This window comes from Pollachius pollachius (genome assembly GCF_949987615.1).
Source record: "Pollachius pollachius genome assembly, chromosome: 10".
NCBI lineage: Eukaryota > Metazoa > Chordata > Actinopteri > Gadiformes > Gadidae > Pollachius > Pollachius pollachius.
Window position 1 is genome coordinate 4,600,064 of NC_136943.1, and position 23,267 is coordinate 4,623,330.

The 23,267-nt window shown below is 48.2% G+C and overlaps 1 protein-coding gene across 1 annotated transcript in view; it reads left to right on the forward strand.

Moving 5' to 3' along the window:
- Positions 1–23,267, forward strand: part of dock2 (dedicator of cytokinesis 2) — a 121,761-nt gene that overhangs the window by 43,271 nt on the left and 55,223 nt on the right. Inside the window, 2 exon segments of the mRNA XM_079744731.1 lie at positions 14,486–14,628; positions 21,957–22,052. Coding sequence (XP_079600857.1) covers positions 14,486–14,628; positions 21,957–22,052 — 239 coding nt within the window.

Sequence of the window (23,267 nt, forward strand, 5' to 3'; positions counted from 1 at the left end):
AGCCGGGCTACAGGCTGTTTAAAAAAGCAATGCAAAAGCAATGATAATCTGAATAAGCATTAAGAATGCCTTATGTGTGTCTGTGTGTGTATGCCCTGTGGGGAGGTATAGTTTCAGCTCTGAGCAGGATTTAGCATTTGTATACTATGGCTAAACAAAATGTCGCTGATCAATAATTAACCAATATTCAAATATCACAGATAAATATTTAACCAGTATGCAGACAAACGTAATTACATCTATTACTTCCAGTGCAAGGTATTGGAGGTGTCCTGTAATTCCTTATTCACACTTACAGCAAATCAGACACTCCCCTCATAACCACAATCAGTTTAATGGAGCTTGGTCGTCCAGCCTGTTATTACAGTCAGAGCAGAGCAGAGAGCTGCTAATGAGCTCAGCTTCCCCTCCGAATCGCTCCATGCCTTTAATCCTTCCAAAGTCTTTTGACGTTGTACTTCACCACCTCTGGTGGTTGGTACGAGTTCACAGCTCAGATGCCATCACCCACAGCGGATGCACGTCACCAAAATCAAGGTCAAAATCTGTCGGTTGGTTCGGATCTGAGAGATGTCAATGGTCTTGTACGCCCTCCCCCCGAACCCGCTCCAATCCGGCCCCAAACATGCCAGAAGCAATTACTATTCTGCTTGAAGGTGTGTTTGAAAAAACATTAAAAACAGTAAGTGCCATGATCGAAGTTACTCCGGGGATGATGGCCGTACCCGACCCTTTGTGTTCGACGTGGCGTACCGCTACACACTGGGGCTCATTAATGAGGTAACGGCGCTGGCCATCACTCAACTCAACCATAATACGGGGGCTTAATGAGTTTGCAGTGGGCGATCAAATAGGGATGACAGTGCAGATACGGTGGGTTTCTGGTTCTCCTGGACCGCGCTACGACAGCCCGTTAACTAGTCTCTGCGGTGCTTACTGGGCCCATAGACAAAGGCACTCCCTCTCCATAATGGATGTTCTCATTCTCTACCGGGCTGTGTCTCGCTCTGTCTTTCTCTCTCTCTCTCTCTCTCTCTCTCTCTCTCTCTCACTCTCACTCTCACTCTCTCTGTAACTATAGCTCGATGGGAGCCTCCCTCCTGTAGTTTGTCGGCACTGTTGCGTTGATAATACGGTTGGGGCCTGTGTATCCGTGCACATATACGTATACATATACGTGAAGATGTATCTCCTGGTTGCGATGGCTGCAATTGAATTGTTCTTCAATTCGATTCAAAACCTCTGCGCACTGCATCGCAGATGATCCACTCAGGGGGTCCGTGGGAGCTTTACCCCCGCACCCTCAATAGCAAAGGAACAGAAAGCCGGTCGGGTCAGGCGCGAGCCGATAGCCAGGCCAGGGCACAGCATCGATCGCCCGGGCTCAGGTGATTGGCCACCTGTCACAGAAGCCACAGAACCACTCTGTCTTGGCTAAGAAGGAGGAATGGAGGAGCGAGAAGTGCAGCGGGCCGGTAATCACAGAGAGAGGCGAGGAGGTGGGGGCAGGAAGGCCAAAAATCAGGAGATCGGGGGGCGATGGAAGGGCGGGCTAAGAGTGTGAAGATATGGGCCGTTGTTTCAGAGGAAATCATTTGCTGTGTCTGCTCCCAAGATGAACCTGTAGTGTCTCCATGATGGAAGTCTGTGAACTCGTTCCGAAAAAACAGATTGGCCCCCTCAGTAAAACAAGACTTTTCCATCAGCCCACCTGTACTTGTGACTTGATAACTCCTGAGTCTCCTGTTGATATCGATATACGTACCCTATTAGAGTTGTGAGAGAGAACGTAACGGAAGGACGGAGCCGCTGTGATGAAAGGGGGAGGGGGGAGAGAGTGGGAGTCAGAGAGAGAGAGGACACGACGGTTAGTAAAGGAGACATGGTGGACGAGATGGGGCAGGGAGTGATGAGTAATCGGGGCTGGCGAATGGCGCGGCTCGGCTGGGCAACGGGCTACAGGGGATTTACGGGGAAGGCGGACATAAATGGAGACCCGATGAGCGATGGCCCGGGTGATGTAACACAGCTTCTCCAAAAGAGCTTTTCAAAAAGCCTATTTTTCTCGAGGAGGCGAGGAGGCAGTAAGGGGCTAGGTGAAAGGAGGAGAGACACGGAGCGTCTTGTCCGAGCCGGATGGTCAAATTGTTTCCGTGCTCAAATCTGTCTTTGCACGAACAACAACAACTCACGACCACAGCCCTTCGGCAAACTGCAGTGGTCAGCAACTCTGTGCCGACAACAAATTGTATTTCACACACACACGTGCGCACACACACACACACATCCTCACTTAGGCATTCATCTCTCTCCATTCCCCCTCCGCACACACACACACATGCACACACAAACATATCCATTATCTGTCGTCAATTTCTCTCCCATACCCTTACACACACACAGACAAAGGGCCCTATTTTAACGGTCTGAAGCGCAAGTGAGAGGCGCCAAGCGCAAGTAGCTTTGTGGGCGGATCTATGGCGATGTTGGTATTTTACTGGCGCAAAAATGACTCTTGCGCCCAGCGCAAATCTAAAAAGGGTTGGTCTGAAGTAGCCTAAATACCCGTAGGTGTGGTTTGGGCGTAACTTGCAATAAACCAATGAGAGGGCCAGCTCCCATTCCCTTTAAGAGCCATGAGCTCATTTGAATCTGACGAGTTGATATTTTGACAGCGCGTCTGCAGTCTCCGATGAAACAGATGCACATGAATTTCAAACTTCAAATGGCTCAGTTTGTGGCCAAATAATATGGCCTAATTCACACATGGAATAAGGTTTTCTTCCACAATTTCAGAAATACTGAGTCCTCAAATAAATTTTGGCAAAGAAAACTTAACACACATATGATATGCGGTAACTGTGGTTCTATTTAATGATATACGCAATACATTTTAAACTTTGTTTCTTATCAGTATTGTAGGGTGCATTATCGTTATACACATGCATATTAGGGGGACACAATATGCATGTGTCCCCCTGTTAATATACATTGCCATGGACTGTATTATGCGTAACGTGTTTAGTTTGCGTGTGTTTAAACAGATGGACGCACACACGCGCGCCTGCATTCATTAATTATTTTACACACACACACACGAGCGCCCGCATTCATTCATTCTTTTTAACACTCACTCGCAGTTAAACAATGTTTTCTCACAATCAAATACTCATCAATCCTAAAAGTTATGCGCATGTACACGTTGTCTGTGTCAAGAAAATATGTGTTTGCTGCACGGTGTTTGCAGATGCATTGATTTAAAAGTACAACTTATTACCGCTGTATCAGCTGTTCTTTCCCAAATAATTTACCAAGAATGTGTGGCTAGGTAGATGAGGGAAGCAAAGTGTATGCGCGAAGTGCACAAGCAACATTACGCCCTTAAAATAGCATCTGAACAACGTGCCACTGACTTTAAACCAGGTATTTCCTGGTTTGTGGCGCAAGTAATTTCTGAAACTGCAAAATAGCACCAGGGAACGTTTGCACCAGAACACGCCTCCTCCTTTTGCCGAACCGTCCCTTGGGGCGCAAGATCATTCACTAATATACCGACGCGTGGCGCAGGAGGAAAAAGAACGCTCTGCACCAGTTGCAAACTAGCAACGACACATGTGCCAGTGAGAAAGTCTATTGCGCCGGATGAAAGATAGGGCCCAAACACACACCGACACCGACACACACATGTCCACACACACACACCATACACACACACACACACGCACAGACACACATCCATTCTCGGTTGTCAATTTCTCAACTTCCACCAGCCATACACACACACACACACACACACACACACACACACACACACACACACACACACACACACACACACACACACATTCACATACACACATATCAAGTCATCAATTCCTCTCCCATCCCTTTCCACACACACACACACACACACACACACACACACACACACACACACACACACACACACACACACACACATCCATTCTCTATCGCCAATTTTTCAACTTCCACCAGCCACAAACACACGCCTCCCGGACCACCCCTCTTCCAATTATTTTAGTATTCATTTATTTATCCAACCACCCATTCCATTTCAAGCCCCAGCAGGCCAAATGAGGGCTGACACCGGGTGTAATTGAGATCCATCTTTGCATTGGGATGCTAATCAGAGCTTCCGCGTGAGCATGGACCCTCCCATCCCCTCCCATCCATTCTGTCCTTTACTATCAGTTCACGGGCGGGGCTAGCAGCTAATGGCCCCCGGTGCCCTATCACTGAGCAGCATTCCTTCTTTAATAACTCAGACCTGCGTGCGTGTGTGTGTGTGTGTGTGTGTGTGTGTGTGTGCCTGCATGGTAAGAAACCGAACATCTCAGCGGACCACTGGTCAATCTGCTCGCAACTCTGGAGAGATGAGTCAGAGTTGTGTGTGTTTGTGTTTGTGTGTGTGTTGGTGTCGGTGTCGATGTGTATGTTTGTGCAGGTTTCAAGGTCTCGCTAAATTATGCATGTGTTTTGAGGAAGGATTAAAGCGTTAGCAGTGTGAGTTGCTTTAACGCCGTGATTACGTTTAATTTGGGCTGGGGAGGTGAATTGTATTAATAAGTTGTGTCTCGGAGGCTTGTAGTCCTTTATGGTATGCTGGTGCTTTATTTCTTTTTCGTTCTTTTAAATTATTTATTGAGACTGATTATGCACAGGGGACCGTTGATATTGGACACAGCTATAAGAAGATCAGGAGAGTTTAATGGAATCTACAAAACTCGTTGAGTGTGTGTGTGTGTGAGTGTGCGCGCGCGTGTGCGTGTCAGTGTGCGTGTGCGTGTGAGTTCACGTGCGCGCCCATTGGCCAACATTAGATAATAACATTCCAAATGCTACCACTTCATCGCTAACAGCTGATTGGGCAATGCACACTTTCCACATGAGTTTCTATGGCCTGGTGATAAAGTTTGTCAGTTTAGTGGAAGACAAGTTAATGCATGACCTCAAATGCCTGTGTGTGTGTGTGTGTGTTTGTGTGTGTGTGTGTGTGTGTGTGTGTGTGTGTGTGTGTGTTGATGTGTGCACGATGCCTTGGATCAGCATGTGCATTATTTCTTCGTAAGCAGTCGACACCACAGACCATGGGTGCTTCCAAAACGTTCCCCTGATTTATACAGAATACGTTCCTGAGATTAAGGGTTCTCTCTATCCCTCTATCCTTCACTGTCTCTCTCTCTCTGTCTCTGTCTCTGTCTCTCTCTCTCTCTCTCCCTCCCTCTCTCTCTCTCTCTCTCTCTCTCTCTCTCTCTCTCTCTCTCTCTCTATCCTTCACTGTCTCTCTCTCTCTCTCTTTGTCTCTCTCTCTCTGTCCCTCTATCCTTCACTCTCTCTCTCTCTCTCTCTCTCTCTCTGTCTCTCTCTCGCTCTCTCACACTCTTGCTCTTGCTGTCTTTCTATCAGTCTATCTCTTTCAGTCTCTATCCGTCTTTCTATCCTCAATGTCTCTGTCTCTCTCCCTCTTCCTCTCTCTCTCTCTCTCATCTAGACACACAATGCCATCATATGGGTTAATCTGGTCTTCAGACTGAATTACATTTACTCTGGAGCATTACGGCTCACTTTAGGCAAATTATTTTGCTGTCAGGCAATCACTGTGACATATTGAGATCATCAATTCTGATAGAGACGGATAGGTAGATAGAGATAGATAGAGAGAGATGTATATAGAGAGAGAGAGGGAGAGAGAGAGAGAGAGAGAGTTGGAGAGGGAGAGAATCAAACAAATACACACACGACCAGGGGCTCCCTTGTAGCAAGAGGCCAGGGGAAGACATAACAGCTAATGGGCCTTAGGCTCACAGTCACACTGCTTCTATTACATGTCTTTATGTCATCAGCCACCCCACTATCCTCAGCGTCAAGTCAGAACCATAGTCTCCTTCTTCCCTCACGATGAAGCTGGTCAAAGGGTCAGGCCCCACACCAGACCTCCACCACCACCCATCTCTCCGCTCAATACACCCCCGCGGTCCCCCCCGCCCAAGCCGCGGCCTCCTTATCACAGCGGGGCCGAATCGCTCCGGCTACCTTCTCCTCGGGTCCTCCCCATCAACGCTGCCCTCCCGCCGCGCTGAATGGCGTCACACGCCGCGGAGAGGAGGCCGGGGGGAAGGGTTGCAGGCGCTGCTGCATCTTAAACAAGCTCCCCGTCAACAGATCCTCCGGCCTGTAATGATGGCCCCCACCACCTCTCTTTATCTGCTATTGCACCGACACTTGAAGGACTCCGGTCTTTTTTCTGCGGACGGTGTCGACGGCGGTATCAACACACAGAAGCGGATCCGAATTTGGCTCCTCGGAATTGTGGGGAAGACCCGTGGCAGGGAGGGAGGGGGGCCGGCCGGGGTGGGGGTGGTTAGTGTGGCTCTCGCCAGCCCCCCGGGGTTCTGGCACTCCCAGGGTGTAGTGACATAACACCCGCACGCCACTCTGTGATTAATGGGGCTGACTGATGGACTGAACAGCTATCATCCACTGGATTTAATCAGCAGTGAGTGGTCTCCGACCAAACCTCTCCCCCCCCCTCCCTCCGACCCTGCCCGCCAACCCCACAACCCCACAACCCCACATTTTTCTGAACTAATCAGCATTAGCGACAGGTGACTAAGGGGCTTCAGTCTCCTGCACTTGCGCGTGAGCTGGCACTGTCTCTGGACGGAGTGCCGAGTCCGAAACTCAAACGCTGTGAATGTGGTCAGGCAACCGAAGACTCTAACGGGAGAAAAAGAACACCCTTATAATGCTTGGTCTGTTTTCACTGGCTCTATATACAAGTGTGTGTGTGGTTGTGTGTGTGTGTGTGTGTGTGTGTGTGTGTGTGTGTGTGTGTGTGTGTGTGTGTGTGTGTTTGTACGTTTTGGGAAAACCTGTTCCATTAATATTGGTTCCTCCCAGAGGCTCTCGAATGAAGTGCTTGAGCTGTAATGCAGCAGCTGTCAACCTCATCACTGCTGTGTCCATGTCTGTCACTATAGCCAGCAGGCACACACACACACACACACACACACACACACACAGTCACACTCACACCTTCACGCATAAACTTCCCCAAACACACAAACACAAACAGACACTGATGAGTACCTGAAAAACCTTGCATGCACACACAAACTCACTCAAACATTCTGGCACACACTTGTGTACAAACACAAAAACAAACACAGGCCCCCCCCCCCCACACACACACACACACACACACACACACACACACACACACACACACACACACACTTGTACACTTGTCCTGCGTCACTGTCCTGTCTAGGTTGGCCCTTCTCTCGGCTGTCAGCTCTGGTTTGCTTTAGCTCCGCCGTCTCCTTTGAAGCACTCCCTTCCGTCGTGGACCCACTGTCGTTGACCGATGTTCCAGATTGCTTTTATATGTTTATCGGTTTGTTTATTTGACAGTGGGGGCCGAAGCGCCTCAGCGAGACAACTGTGCGCTGATGTGAAAGATCCAGACCTAGCCAGTATTGAATTTCCGTCCGCTGTCCCCCAGAGTTTGTATCTTGTCTTCACTTACCAACAACACCATGGGACCCATTTTACTGTGTGTGTGTGCGTGCGTGCGTGTGTGTGTGTGTGTGTGTGTGTGTGTGTCAGCAGTGTGTATAAGTGCATGCATGGGTACCGGCAGCGTGACCTGTGAGTGACAGCAAAGAGCTAATCAGCGACGATCATGTTGGAGCGTCTTTCTGCTTGCCTACCCAAAAGTGCCATGTTCCGTTGCTACAGCGATGAGGGTTCAACGGAGTTTTGAAGGTTAATTGGAATCAGGGGCACACATGCGCACACACACACACACACACACACAGACACACACACACACACACACACTCACAGACTCAGACACACATACACACACAGTTTAGAAAAACAGCATTAGTTGTCATTCATTGTCGAGGCTGGTGCATTCTGGGAGATCGTGGCTTCGAGGAGGGTGAGGATGAATAGCCAGATTGATGGTCGGATGGCTCTAATGGAGCGCGGTGAATTGCAGTTTGAAGTATGGAAAATACAGACGCCCATTGTGTTTGCCCTTGGGTCGGGCGGGCCGACCGAGACAAGATGGAAGGCGAGGACAAAGAAGTCACAAAGACGTCACAAATTCCTTGTCGCATCTTCAAGCCGTCAACTCGTGAACGGCAAAGTCAAACTTTCCCCAGGAAGTCGCCTAACTATCGGAAGGCAACTTCCTGTGGACGCACACACGCACCATGTTTAATAAGTCTTTCCTGTGTGTTTGTGTGTTTGTGTGCGTGCGTGCGTTTGGCGTGCACGCACCCGTGCGCACGTGACCGTTCAAACTTGCATGAAAATCACTGTTACCCCCCTCCCTATTGGCCAAGCTGTGGACAGGTGTGGCTCTCGGCCATCAGTTTACATGGAGGCAGTCACTTCATGACATAGTACTTAGCTGTTAGTGCTGCGCCAGGAGCACAATTGCACATCAATCTCGCGGCGGTACCATCGGCATTTCTCAGCTTGCGTCTTACCGTGGTGGGCTTGCCAGCAGACTAATTGATCAATCAATTCAGTATTCAGCGTGGTGGAGAGAGGGAGACACGTGTGTGTGTACGAGGGATGAGCAATTAGAGGGTGAGTCATAAAGGGAGATGCTAAGGGGACGCTGAGAGGAACATTTAAGGATGATAAACCGGGAATGCAATATAAACATGTTGTTTTGGCAAAGTATAGATCTTCGAGCCCGCTCTGAAAATAACAACTGGGCTTAAGAGTGAAATATGGACGATTTTTTAACATATGCAAGCTCGGTCCAATAATGAAGCTCTACTTGGCTGCGGTACTTGTCAACAATCCCACTACCCTTCCCTGTTGGAGCTAATTACCGTTTTCTTAAGTTAAAAAGATTATGAGTTGTATTACATATTTGTTGATTGTTGTAAAACCACAAATGGGGAATGACGTGTGTTGATGTGTTGCCAAAGACACTGGCAGTGACATAGTCAGGTGACTTTTCGATTCATAAAGGGGCTTCTCCAAGAACGCTAGGTTTATATGCTTCCATTGACTCAGCAGTTTGATATTTGATCAGATTAAATTTCAGCGTAATTCAATTTGATTTTCCCTTTGAAAACTGGGAAAAACCAGGGAAAAGCAATGGGTTCAAGATTGTGTAGCTTATCGCACCATATGTACACAAACAACAATTCCCAGGGTGCAGTTCAACACGGAGGTTCTGAAGATAAGCCTTTGGTTAATTTAGACCGCTGAGTCGATCCTGCAAAAGTAATTTTTTCATTGATCAGACAAAGTCAAATACGACTCAGTCTTTTATCGATTTTCCAAGCAACAAAGTTGGCACATTAACTGATGTTTCAGAGCTTCTCTCTCATGAGCGGCCAACAATCGTCAAGGCTTATATGGTCGTCTAGAAGAGGTCATTGAAAAACATATAAAAAACGTTTGCTCAGCAATGAAGCAAAAAGGAAATAATCTCTTCCATTATATGATTCAAATATTATTTTATGATTTTGGACAGAAGATGAGGCTCAATAAGGATCTATGATGGGGAGGAAATCTGAGGGGAACCTTGCTGCCCAGCTCTATAGCCGTCTGCTTCTCTTTCTAACGTCAGTATAGACAGTAGTCACTATCGTCACGGTTAGATTGAGCTTTTCAGGAAATTCTACAGCATCTGCGTCTTGTATGGCTCACCCCGGAGAAGCGTAGCACCGTGGGTAATTAAGGCGTGCATTGATTTGGAGGCCGAGCGCGCCGGGTAGAAGGATGACGCCACAAAGGCAGGGAAAGAGCCGCCGCCGCCGCCGCCACCGGCGGCTGCACGAGAAGGCGTCGGCAGGCATTTGAATTTCAATAGAGATGTAGTCATGCGTTGAAAGGAAGAGGGATTGCGTGTTAGATGAGAGGTGAAGGCAAAGAGACAGCGAGAGAGAGAGTCAGAGGGAGAGGGAGGGAGAGAGAGAGAGTCAGAGAGAGAGAGAGAGAGAGACAGAGAGAGACAGGGAGAATCAGAGAGAGAGAGAGAGAGTCAGGGAGAGAGAGAGAGAGAGTCAGAGAGAGTCAGTGAGAGCGAGAGAGAGAGAGAGAGAGAGAGAGAGAGTCATTGACGAAGCAGCCGTGGGGACCTCTGTCTGGGGGCGTCCAGGGGCCCCTAGGCCCCTGGACGCCCCCGACCCAGTAGCAGTCCCTCCCTCATCACGGTCAACAACTCCATCACAGCACCTTTTCCCATCTCTGTCCTGTGCCCGCTGTCTCTGTGTGAGGGGACAGCAGCACTTCAGGGGAGAGAGGTGTGTGTGTGTGTGTGTGTGTGTGTGTGGGGGGGTCCTCTTATTTAGGTGTCCTGAGTAATTGAAATATTATTGTATTACAGCATTGGTAGTTTCTGTCGGGGCGGGAATGAGGTTGCCATTGTGGCCGTGGTGCAAAGATAACTGCCACTTGTTAGCAGACATGCAAATGCAGAGATTGCATCCTCACACATACACACACACATTTACACACACAATTACACGCACACACTCTCTATATCTCTCCCTCTCTTTGTCTCTTGCCCTCTCTTTCTCTCTCTCTCTCGCTGTCTGACTTGCTCACTCACAAAACTGAGTAGACTTCATCTTTACACAATGTTACATCATAAAAGCTCAAAGCAAATATTCACAGAAGCTGCCATAATTGGACCAACATATGCATACATAAACACACTCCACTGAATATATTTCATCAGCAAGGTGTCAGATATTAACGCATCAGAACCAACGAACAGGCCAAGACGATGCTAAAATCCACACACTTACGCACACATACACATAAACACACAGAAATCACTCAGACAATCAAACACCTACCATGAATAATCCATATCATAGACTACAGCTAAGAGACAGCAGATGTTGGCCATTGAACAGAGATTAAGACTCCAGACCGCCCAACACCTTGTCCAAACGGGTCCGTGAGAAAGATTAGGACAATATTTAACAGCAGAAGACGGCTGCCTGTTGCATCCAGCTGTCGCTCTGCTCCTGTGGGCTTGGCCGTTTGCATGACAGATTGAATTAACGCGCCATCACCGGGCTGCGCTGTCTAAAATACACACAAACACACACACAAATCCACTCTAGGGAATGTGTGATTCACAAACATGTGTTTGGTTGTATTTCGATTTTGTACAACTCGATTTACCGTGATGGATCCAGTGTAGGTACAAGCGACCGGTTTGTATTTGACCAGCACACATTTCTTCTGTGTGTCTATGTGGATGGCTGTGTGGATGTGTGTGTCTGCATAAAAAGGAAACCACCGAATCGTTTGAGCAGATTGAATCTCCCATGCCCCACACCATTCAGTGGGGAGCACCTTGGAAACTGCTGTCCAGGCCGGTGCTGCATTATACGCTCTCTGGCCGTGGAACTCGGTCCGCTGTCGGTGCCAAGAGCCGTCAGATGTCAGAGCGCGGTACACACCTCTCCACCTGCGCTCCACTCACACACTCAGTCCCGTCTCTCTCTCTGCCCGGGCAGCCAACCCGGGCTGCAGGAGTCCTTGTTGCGCCCTGATCGACGACGATAAAGGACATTTCACAAAGCAATAAAGTTGCGTGCCGGTTAAGGTGTGGGACCGGAAGGGCTGTCGGATCGGTTCCTGCGCTCCGCTTCACGGGATTGCGGTAGAAAGGCCCCCTTCAGGTTCTCCACTGGTTGAAGCGGAAGGCCGCGAAACGAAATGAATTTCTCTGCTGAATGGGAAATAGAAGGTGGACAGGGTACTGGGCTGCAGTCGGCTGACAGCGTCCCTTCTTCCTCAGGGCTGCGGCGCGTGATCAAAACCCATTTCTCTCCTCACCGGCTGGCTACAAACGTTGGTTCTTTATGCAGGTGGAGAAGAGTAAAATTGGATGCTTGGAGAAACAATCAAGGTCACTTAAATCATCCTTCCACCCCCTCCCCAAGCTGCCTCTCTTCCCTTCTCTTTCCTGTCATCGTTTTTTTCTCTTAGCACAGATAAAACACATCCATTTGTCCCCTACTGTGTTGCTCCCTTCATATAATCTCTCTTTGTCTCTTGTTCTCCTCTCTCTCTCTCTCTCTCTCTCTCTCTCTCTCTCTCTCTCTCTCTCTCTCTCTCTCTCTCTGTCTCTGTGTCTCTCTCTCTCTTTCTCTCTTGTTCTTCTTCTCAATCCCTCTCTCTTGTTCTTCTCTCTCTCTCTCTTGTTCTCCCCTCTCTCTCTCCCTCGTTCTCATTCTCTCTCTCTCTCTCTCCCTCCCTCCCTCCCTCCCTCCCTCCCTGTCTGCATTGACAGAGCACGTGTCTGGTTTTCCGATCCTGCCGATCCCTCGTTCTCTAAACTTTCCCCGCTCTTCACTCTCGCCACGGTCGCGCCGGTCGCCGCGGCGGGTCGTCGACACAGCTCCGTTAATAACGGGCCTAACGAGCACGGCGTCCAAACGAGCTTTTAATGGGCTCCCGCCTCTCTTCCTCGGTACTGCCGCGGGGCAGCTCGGAGAGCGATGGACCCCCGGTGAAGACGAGGGGGGCCGGACTCAAAGCGGCCCTAGCAACCGGGGGAGAGGGAAGACGGTGTCGCCGAGGTGACAACAACATGTTGATGAACGGCTGAGGAAAAGTGGGGGGAAAAGAGTGACTTTAGAGCCGGGAGGAACACGCAGAACAACAGAGGAAGCATGTGAGTTGGGAAAAGAGAGATAGAGAGGGAGGGAGAGATGGGGGGGGGGGGCGGGGCAGTGAGTGAGTGACTGTTGATGTGATGGATGTGTTGACGGGCTGGCCGAAAGTGACAGACATCTGGAGCTCCATAAATATAGGGAGGGCGGTGGGGGGAACCTGGCCCCTCCGTCATGTCGTCTGCAGGCTCGGCTGGGTCTGTCTCTCGCTCTCGTGCTCTCTCTCGCTCTCTCGCTCTCTCTCGTGCTCTCTCTATCTCTCTCCCTCTCTCTCTCCCTCACTCTCTATCTCTGTCTGTGTGTCTCTCTCTCCCTCACTCTCTATCTCTGTCTGTGTGTCTCTCTCCCTCACTCTCTATCTCTGTCTGTGTGTCTCTCTCTCCCTCACTCTCTATCTCTGTGTGTCTCTCTCTCCCTCACTCTCTATCTCTGTCTGTGTGGCTCTCTCTCCCTCACTCTCTATCTCTGTCTGTGTGTCTCTCTCTATCTCTGACTGTGTCTCAGTCTCTCTCTCTCCCTCGTCCTATGTCTGTGTCTCTCTCCCGGCGGGTGCATCATTATTCAGCCGAGGGTATTGGTGAAGGTGTAAATCTGTCCTGGCGTGGTGAGAGCTGACTGCTTCACGATGCTGCAGGAGAGCACCTACTTCTCTGGGCTAATTACGGAACATTGCTTATTTTCTTAATTTATTTTCTTCCCTGTTTTTGTCTGAAGGCAAAATAACAACATCCAATTAGTGTGAATACATCTTACATTCATAATAACCTCAACAAACTCTGTTTGTTAATTAAAGGATATCTTTCTCATGTATGTGGTTAGTCCAAGTCTCCTTTCAGAACAACAGACCATCTGAACATAGACTCACCTAGACTTCCTTTGTTCAGAAAAGTATTAAGTGTCTCACAGAGATTACCAGTTTCCTGCTTCAGCATTACACTTTATCACTGTGGCATACCTGGGCTCCTCCCATCATCTTACAGCCGATTGGCTCCTTGAGGAATAATGCAAAGGCTGTTGCTAGGTACATATCATAATGACGCACAACGATGGCTTGTTGTGATGGGGTTTTGGGCAACGCAGGCAGACGACACCGCTGCTTGAAATATATCTTCCAATCCCTTGATATAATGCGGCTTGCATTGTGTTGCTTTTCCGGAACGGCTGCAGTCAGCAGAAAATAACAGCAGCCTTATCCTGGGGAAGGGGAATGGTATCACGTTATGAGCTTGACATGCATTTGAAATGACTAGCTGAGCTAAGACATTGCAATAACCTGAGGAGCGTTTTCATTTAACAAACAGCGAGTGTGAAAAAGGCACCGCTACACCCTGCTCACATTTAGTTCCAGACATGTTCGTGTTTTCAGTTACAAAACCCACGGAAAGCACGTTTGACAGTTTCCAACCGATCTCAAAGCAGTCACGGCGTAATCCCAACGACAAGCATCCGCAACGATTACAGCGACACAGAATCGCTAGTCCATTCCGTAGTTTCCGACAAAAAAAACAACTCCATATCCACTCCCATTGGATCTGCGGCCGCCTTCTGTCTGGTTGTGTTTTCCCACAATGGATACACCATGAGGACGATGGCATGACTCACAGCTGTCTGCCGAAAGTCCTCCCATTGTCCCTTCCCTCTTTGGCCTCAAACTCCATATTTGTTGAGTTGGCCTAACAAATATGGAGTTTGAGAGTCACGGCCTGCGCCGTGACTCTGTCTGCCACTGCTGGGCGGTTTCCTCATCCGCTCTGCTGAAGTGCGTCTCGTAACCCTTTCATCGTCATCCTCAGAGTGCCGTGACGTGCTGCTACCCATGATGCTGCGGGAGCTGAGTGGGGCGCTGGCCACCATGGCCGACGGGCCGCACGACGAGCGCCGCAACAGTCTGGAGCTGCTCAACAACATCCTGGAGGTCCTGAGCCGCGACAACGTGGTGAGAACGCCGGCTTCCTGTCTCTCACGCACCGCACCGCACGCACACAAGCACGCAGCCATGCACACCTCGCAAGCACGCACGCGCACACACACACACTCGGAGTGTTGTAAGTGCTCACACACGCACATACGCGCACGCACACACACACTCACACACACTCAGAGTGCTCGGACAGACACTGGCTTCTGTACGCTACTCGTAAATCACTTGTCACTCTGCAGCGCTTTTACTTTGGAATTTCGGTTGGCCTTGCCAATCTGTTAGTGCGGTGGGAAACAAGCAAGCCGGTCGAAGAGCTTGCCTGCCTTATCCATGGTGCTCTTAGGCTATCGGATTTAGCTTTGGAAAGGTGGCCGCCCCGGCTACACACTGAACGGTTGGAGCGAACCAAACTAAACAGCCCGTCTGATCGGGTACGCGATAATCGAGGAGACTAGACCTGATGGCGAGAGTGGCGAGTCAGCAGCCGGTCCTAGAACAGTGCACACCTCTCTGTGTTCCTTAAAGCCACACAGCAGACAGAGAGGAGAGCCCCCGGCCCCTCTGACAGTCGATTTGGGTCCCTCTGGGGTAATTACCAGCAGCTGTTCAGCTCTGCAGTCATTGGTGGATGTTTGCTGATTGCCTCAGAGAGGCTGGGACCGGGGGCCTTGTGGAAGGGAGAGGGGTTCTGTCCATTGGACTGATCCGTCACGGTTCTAGAACTGGCCGTCTCAAATCGGGGTAATCGGAAGGAACGCAGGTGGTACAGAACAAATCTGTTTTTTTGTTGTTTTCATGTTTGGTTATGAACCTTGATAACCTGGGCTGAATCTGTAGAGCGTCTTAATAAAACAAATTTAAATCTGTATACTCACATATAAATTTGGTTAATCTTCCCATTGACTGACACAGATCCTCAGTGGAGCCCAAGCCAATGTGTCTCACTGAACTAAGAATTATCCATCTTTTTCCTCACTAAAATATCTTGTGCTGGTGAAAAGTGTACTTTGCTGAAAACATATCTGAAGCGGGGCCCATCAATAAAATAGTTTGAGGACCACTGGTATAGAAGGCTCTATTGGACCATGCTGCCGTGTGGTTCAGTCAGCTTGGAGTTTGTAGCGGGGGAGAGTGATTGAGGCAGTATTGCATTTCTTGGGCCCAGCCTTTGCATCACTTGATCGTACACGCTAGGTAGACAGAAAACAACATGAGCTGAAGTGAGGAGGGCAGCATCTCCATTTGAAAGAGGGTGACAGCCTTTTTAGTGTGGGAGGGGGGGGGGGGTCCTCGACTGAGAGTTTGCAGAGTCTAATGTCATTCGTCAGGCCAGACCCATCGCTAAATAATATACACCATCTTTTTTCTGTGGCAAGGAGATCAATTTTATTTTGCTTGGTTTAAACGCTTGAAAATAATCAATTGGTTTATCAAGGTTCCCATAGCGTTCAATAGGCTAAATGATGACCTCTACAAACAAATTAACTATCCACATTATGTCGCCAATGTTCGTGTCCGTTTATGTCAGAAACTGCGTTCAATTTCACTGAAAAATAGCCGTCCATCCTATAATATAGACTTAAATAATACACCATAATTAGTATAGTACTAATTATACTGTTCCGTTCTGTCTGATTACGTACGGCTTTCACATCCGATCATGACAAAACGTGCATTAATACAGAGACGGTTGGAGAGTATCACTGATTGACATTTTAAAATACATGTGGAGGAGTTCCAGCGTATGGAACCAATGCGGTGCCATTCAATTTATCAGACAATGCACTGATGAGTCCAGACAGAGAGAGCTTCTATGAGACGAGCAATGCTCTGTATCACTCATTTAGCCCCTCCGTCCTCCTAATAGAAAGTCCTGCTGTTACACACGCGCACTTTTCCAGACACGATGATTCAACTCTTAAATAAAACGTAGACTAAACCTCATTCTATGGAAAGACTCGAATTGTTGAAGAATCGAGATCCCCCAAATGATAGTGTTCGAGAGAGATCCGAGCATATCTGATCACTTACAGAAAGGGATTTTCCTTAAATGGTGCAATATCTCAGAGGTAAACCCTTTATTCAGTGCTGGCCGGCCAGAATCCTTCAAATCAGTGCATTATAACAGAGTTGAACTGCTCATAGTTTCTAACACTCTACTTTCTTCGAGGTGAACGTAATCACACAAAGACCTTTAATAAGAATCCTTCGTTTTCATAAAGATTCTTTGTAATCGGACATGGTTTCCCCGGCACAGCCTCAACGTGAGGCTCTTGATGAGCGTTACCAGGGCAACCGGGGATGATGTGCTGGAGCCCTGAGGCAGCCCCGCCGGACTCTGCTCGAAGCATGTTTCCCTTCACATTACAAGCAGTCTCACCGGGCACCGGGGTGGGAGGATGTGTCTCGTCTCCTAGAACCCTGATCAACAGAGGGGTTCACACAGGTACACACAGGGTTCCTCGCTGCAGGAGATGTTTTCCAAAAGCACCTCCGCCCGAAGGCATGCCCCCCCCCGCCGGTTCGTTTCAGAGAAAATGAAGAAAAAGATGAAGTCTTTTTTTGGGGGGGGTGAAATGAATTGCAAATCAGTTTAGAGCTGAAAACCCTGCTGGAAAGCTAATGAAAGTTAGAGTAAGTTAGCACTTGCACTTGGCTCTATGAACATCCTTACTGTACTGACAGCAATATATTGCTTCACTTCTTATGACAAATGTACTTATTGTAAGTCGCTTTGGATAAAAGCGTCTGCTAAATGTAAATGTAATGATAAATAATGTTGAGTGTGATAAATAATGTTTGTATAATCAACCAGCCGTCATGGTGACATCTTGCTGCATTTTCAGCCTTCTTTGGTAGTTTATTGATGGCATGGTACACATTTGATGATAAGGCTCTGGTAAGCATTTAGCTTTACATTTGATCAGAGCCCTTACTGGTAAGTACCAATGCTTTGGGAAAAGAGCCATTCCTCCATTGAACGCAAATGATATACTTATCCCTTTCAAAAAATCTGCTTAATAGAGTAAACCATATTCTATTCCTCTAAACATCTGTAGGGCCTTCTCTGGGATTATAGAATAAGCATTATCACTTATCATTTTAACAATGAAACATTCACACCTATAAATTAGTTTTAGCAATGACCCACAAACACACATACACCCACATATTCACACACAAACACACAAATGTGCATGCACGCTTATCCGCACGCAAGTATTATAACCTTACACACACTTACACAAACACACAACCTTACACACAGTTATGCATGCACACACGAACCCAGACCAACCTTTTCCCATTAATATTGCTCATGGCCGGCTGAGCCTTTGAAGTGAAAGTATGGTTTAAACGTTTCTGTGTTTAAGGGGGGGCACTAATGCAGAGGGGGGGGAAGAGAGCGAAAGTCTGACTGATACAAAGGGAATATGTACTTAGGAAGGAGACCGGTGTTAGGTTTAAGTTACTTGTAAAAAAAAACAACTACCTAGAATCATGTTTAACAGGAGAGACCTGAGCTGAACCTGGGCTTTTATTGTGAAGCTATGAAAAGGCAAAAAGCAAGGTTCTTTCACAACATGAAAGCCTGTGACGGATTCCCCACCTCGCCGTGACAGGAACACACACACGCGTACCACTCATTGTGCTGGTGACATGAAAGGAGCATTGTAACCCACCTGAGAGGACACAAGATGAGCGGAACAATGCACCGGCTCAAAGAGCAGCTTCTCAACGCAAAAATCACTGGAGGAGAACCTTCATTTGGAACCTGTCCTCTTTCTCCCAACCACTTTGGTACTCAATCCATCCCATTGTATTTACCTTCAAAGGTTGTTTGTATAAAGACTAGCTTCTGAGCATGTGAGGATAGACTAAATGTACATGGGTGTAGTGGTTGTAGAAGAATGTATTGGCTCAAAAGGGGCTGATCTACCCAGAAAGGCCTCACTTTTTAATTCAACAACTGGTTCCTACAGGGATGGTAATTAAGTAGGACACACACACACACATACACACACACAGTAACATTCACACACACGTTGTGAGCCACATAGTTTCACTGTTGTAAGATTGGTTTTCTGCCTTTTCTATCGGACTCCAACGGGACTCTATATACACTACGGCCATTGTCAAACAAGACACGTTTTTGTACCAAACACAAACTCACCTCACAGTGAAATAGCAACATATGAGGAATGAGTTTTAAAAGTTAAAGTGCCAAGGGATCGGACAAACTATTCCTAGAAAGAGAAAACTGATATAACAAAAGGAAGCAGACATGAATGAAGGGACTCTCAAAGAGGAAAAAAACAGGAGTTAGACTTATGCCAACTCAGTACATATGGTGTTTGAGGCAAAAGAGGGAAGGGAAATGGGGAGGACTTTCAGCAGATAGCTATGCGTAATGCAATCGTCACCATGCTGGATCCATCCTGTTGATGTGTGGCCAGTGGTTGACATTGTGGTCTTATTGGCAATCCTACTCTGGCCAGATTGTTTGCCAAGTCCCCTATCTGTTTCATTGACTTTCTCATATGGTCCATTTCAGCTCTACGGTTTAACTGATGTTCTCTTGGTAAACACTGGCCATGTTTGTTCAACACTAGTGAAGATTATATGCAAATATGTGTTTTGTGCAGAAGTTAAACAAATATTTGCCAGATGATCATTAATCTAAAGTTTGATGGATTAAACAGATCTAATTCACCTTTCCTCTCCTCTCCGTCTCTATCTTTCCTCTCTATCTCTCTCACCACTATCTCTCTATCCCTTTATCTTTCCTCTCTCTCTCCTTTCTGTCCTATCGATCTCTATCTCTCCTCTCTCTCTCTCAGCTCTCCTCTATCTCTCTCCTATCTATCTATATATCTCTCCCCTCTCTCTCTCTCCCTCTCCTCTCTCCTCTCTCTCCTCTATCTCTCTCCTATCTATCTATCTATATCTCCCTCCCCTCTCTCTCTCTCCCTCTCCTCTCTCCTCTCTCTCCTCTATCTCTCTCCTATCTATCTATATCTCTCTCCCCTCTCTCTCTCTCTCCTCTCTATCTCTCCTCTCTCTCTCTCTCCTCTCTCTCCTCTATCTCTCTCCTATCTATCTATATATCTCTCCCCTCTCTCTCTCTCTCTCCCTCTCCTCTCTCCTCTCTCTCCTCTATCTCTCTCCTATCTATCTATATCTCTCCCCCCTCTCTCTCTCTCTCTCTCCTCTCCATCTCTCCTCTCCTCTGTTCAGCCCTCCTCTCCTCCCCCCCCTCCTCTCCCCATCCTACTCATCCCCTCTCCTGTGCTTCCTGGTATTTATTTAGTGGTTTCCTCCATAGCTCAGCTGGGGGCGGGCGGCCAGGCGGTTGTCTGGGGGCTGGCGGGTGGGCCGTACCTGATTAAGTTGTCACGCCACAGATGTCTGTGAGCTCCCCACTGATGACGGCGCAGCGAGAAAGGACTCGAGGATGACAAACTGTGTGTGTCCGTGTGCGTGTGTGTGGATGTGTGTGTGTCTGTGTGTGAGGCGATGTGGGCATTTTTTTCCCCATTCATTGTTCAGAAAACACAACAAGCACGCGCACACGCACGCCGTCCACTTATTCTCGGCGCCTCCTGTTGCCAGGACAGATAATTAGCCAGCTGGGGTACGGTTTTAAATGAATGAACAGAGATCAATGTGTACTATGGTGCCCAGTGTGAATGCGAGTGCATTGTGTTTGACTCCGGCATGGATAAACGCTGGCTTTGTACTGGGGGACTGTGCAATATAGGCAGTTCACCTAAAGGATTCACCGTAACAAACCGCCAACAGCTGCACCTCATCAGTGTGTCTGTTTGCGTGTGTGTGTTTGTGTGTGTGTGTGTGCATGCATGAGGCTGAGAGTGAGGTGCAAATGACATACATGCCTGCGGACAAGCAACACGCGCACACACATGAACACAAAACCACACGCAAACACACACGTGCAGACTGCAATATTCTCACCCTTTGAAACACACTCTGTCATCATCGGCCACGCGTCGCTGGCCCTAACATGCTTTAATCGCGCCCGCCTGGATCTCATTTGTCACTCTTTACAATCAACCATGTCTCAAGGACTGAGACACACACACACACACACACACACACACACACACACACACACACACAGCGAGACCACCGCCAGCGCAGATGTAATGTATCTATTGAAGCCCGACGGGACAGCAGCTGTTTGCCCAGTGTGGGACCTCCTGGCTGTGGCTCACAGCGCCACCGCCGTCGACTGGCTGGGCTCACCGTAGCACGCAGGGTGACTTTTCAATGGCCTGGCGGATTGAGCCTCTGTATATCTGTGTATGTGTGTGGAATGGATTAGCTCTAAGCTACTACACACATGGGCTAGGGAGATGTGTGTGTGTGTGTGTGTGTGTGTGTGTATATATATATATATATATATATATATGTGTATGTATGTATGCAATGGATGAAAAACCTAAAAAAGGAAAGTATGTCCAAGGTCAGAAGGACACCGCACAAAGTAAACACAAACTTAATGGAAAAATGCCCAGATACACACACGCACGCAGGCACGCACGCACGCACACACACACACACACACACACACGCACACACACACACACACACGCACACACACACACACACACACACACACACACACACACACACACACACACACACACACACACACACACACACACACACACACACCATTTCAATAAATAGAGTCTTAGACAAAAAAGAAATTGAGGAAAGTAAAGAAGTGACATTTCATTTCAATCAGGCCAATATTTTTGTGCAAGAATAAGAGAGAGACCTTTCTAGCTTTCATTGGACAGGATGATTCAGAGTGACCAGACCAGTTAAATCAAGTCTCCGCCGAGCTGCAGGAGCCCTGTGAAACGGTCCTGCTGCCCCACATTCTGCCCAACAGACACCAGTCGTCTTCTGCTCTGCCCTAGATCTGTTTGGGGGTTAGCCTCTGGTGTTTCTGTTTGCCTGTCTGTCTGCAATATATCTGGCTAACTGTCTTCTCTTCTCCCTTCTTTTGCTTCTTTATCCTCCTCTATCTCTCACTCTTTCTGTCCCTCCCTCCCTCTCTTTCTGTCTCTGTCTGTCTCTCTCTTTCTCTCTCTCTATCTCTGCCTATCTATCTCTCTCTCTCTCTCCGTCTCTATCTGTCTCTCTCTCTCTCTCTCTCTCTCTCTCCCTCTCACTCCCTCTCTGTCTTTCCTCCCCTCTCTCTCTCTCTGTCTCTCTGTCTCTGTCTCTGTCTCTCTCTCTCTCTCTCTCTGTCTCTCTCTGTCTCTGTCTCTGTCTCTCTCCCTCTCTCTGTCTCTCTGTCTGTCTCTCAGGGGGAAACCTTCCAGCATGTCCAGGACATTGTGATGTCTCTCCTGCGGACCATCAACTGCACGGTGATCACCATGGGCCGAGAGCACGCCCTCATCGTGAGTCAAGCACCCACACAACACCAGCGGGCCGCTGCCGTCGAGCAAGGCGTTACGTCTCGCCGATGACGGCACGCTGCTCACAAACACCAAACACAGAGAAAAATGCAAACCAAGGAAAACGCATATAAAATGATGTCTGTAAAAATGTTTACTCTCTGAAAGTAGGGTTGGTAAAGTTGGTCCTTTTAGTCGCTCCTGCACTCATAATCTGGCATCTGCTGGATAATGTGTTTCCATTACAAAATGTACTTAAAAGGACTGCGGGGGCTTTGAGGGCCAGACAGAACTTGATAATGGCCCTAAAAAACACAATGGCCCTATAACCAGGGACGATCCGTGCATTTCCTCAGACACTGAGTGAAACGCGGGGGCCAGGGGCAAAATGAATGTGGAATAAGCGCGATTCCCAAAGAAGAGAACCACTCATCGCCCCTATCTGTGTGTTGATTATTGACTGTCAGTAGCTAACGCTGTTGCCAGGGGAGAGAGAGAGCCGTCTGCCTCACTGTTATTGAACAGAACGGCGTGGACACTCAGTGAACAAGTTATCTGGACCCGTAACGCATACATAATAGATTGCAGCAGCGTGAGGCAGGCACTCGATCTCTGAGTCATTCACCCATCGATTTCCACCGTATGAGTTTTGAAACCCTGGGAGGATAATTGCAGCGCTGCACGGAAATTTCCGTTTGGCCTTTGATCCAGTGGGGAACACCCCTCTCCCTAATGAGCATAACGAGCAGCAAGCCGGGGCGGAGACACACGTGTACTGTTTAAAATACACACTTTTATTGTACAACATCATGTCACAAAGAGCTGCCACAACACAGCGGGAGGAAAATAGTGGGGCAGTGTGTGTGTTGGGCAGGGGGCATACACATCGCTACCGGGATGACCTCTTACAAGGCTGCTGTGTGTGTGTGTGAAAGTGTGTGTGTGTGTGTGTGTCTGCTTAAGTGCACGCCCCTGTGTGCTTGTGCTTGTGGTATTCATGCGTTTTGACGAAGGCTTGTCCCTGTGTTGTGTGTGTGTCTGTGTGTGTTTAGGTTTGTGTTGGTGTATGTGTGTGTTATTTTGTGTGTATCATGAATTTCAAAGCCTCAGAGCAAAACGAACACTGTTTTGAACGATGACAAAAGCATGGATCATTTAAATGTAAAAATGGCCAACATGGCCTGTCGCCTTTTGATGAGCTGCCAATCAAACGCCGGC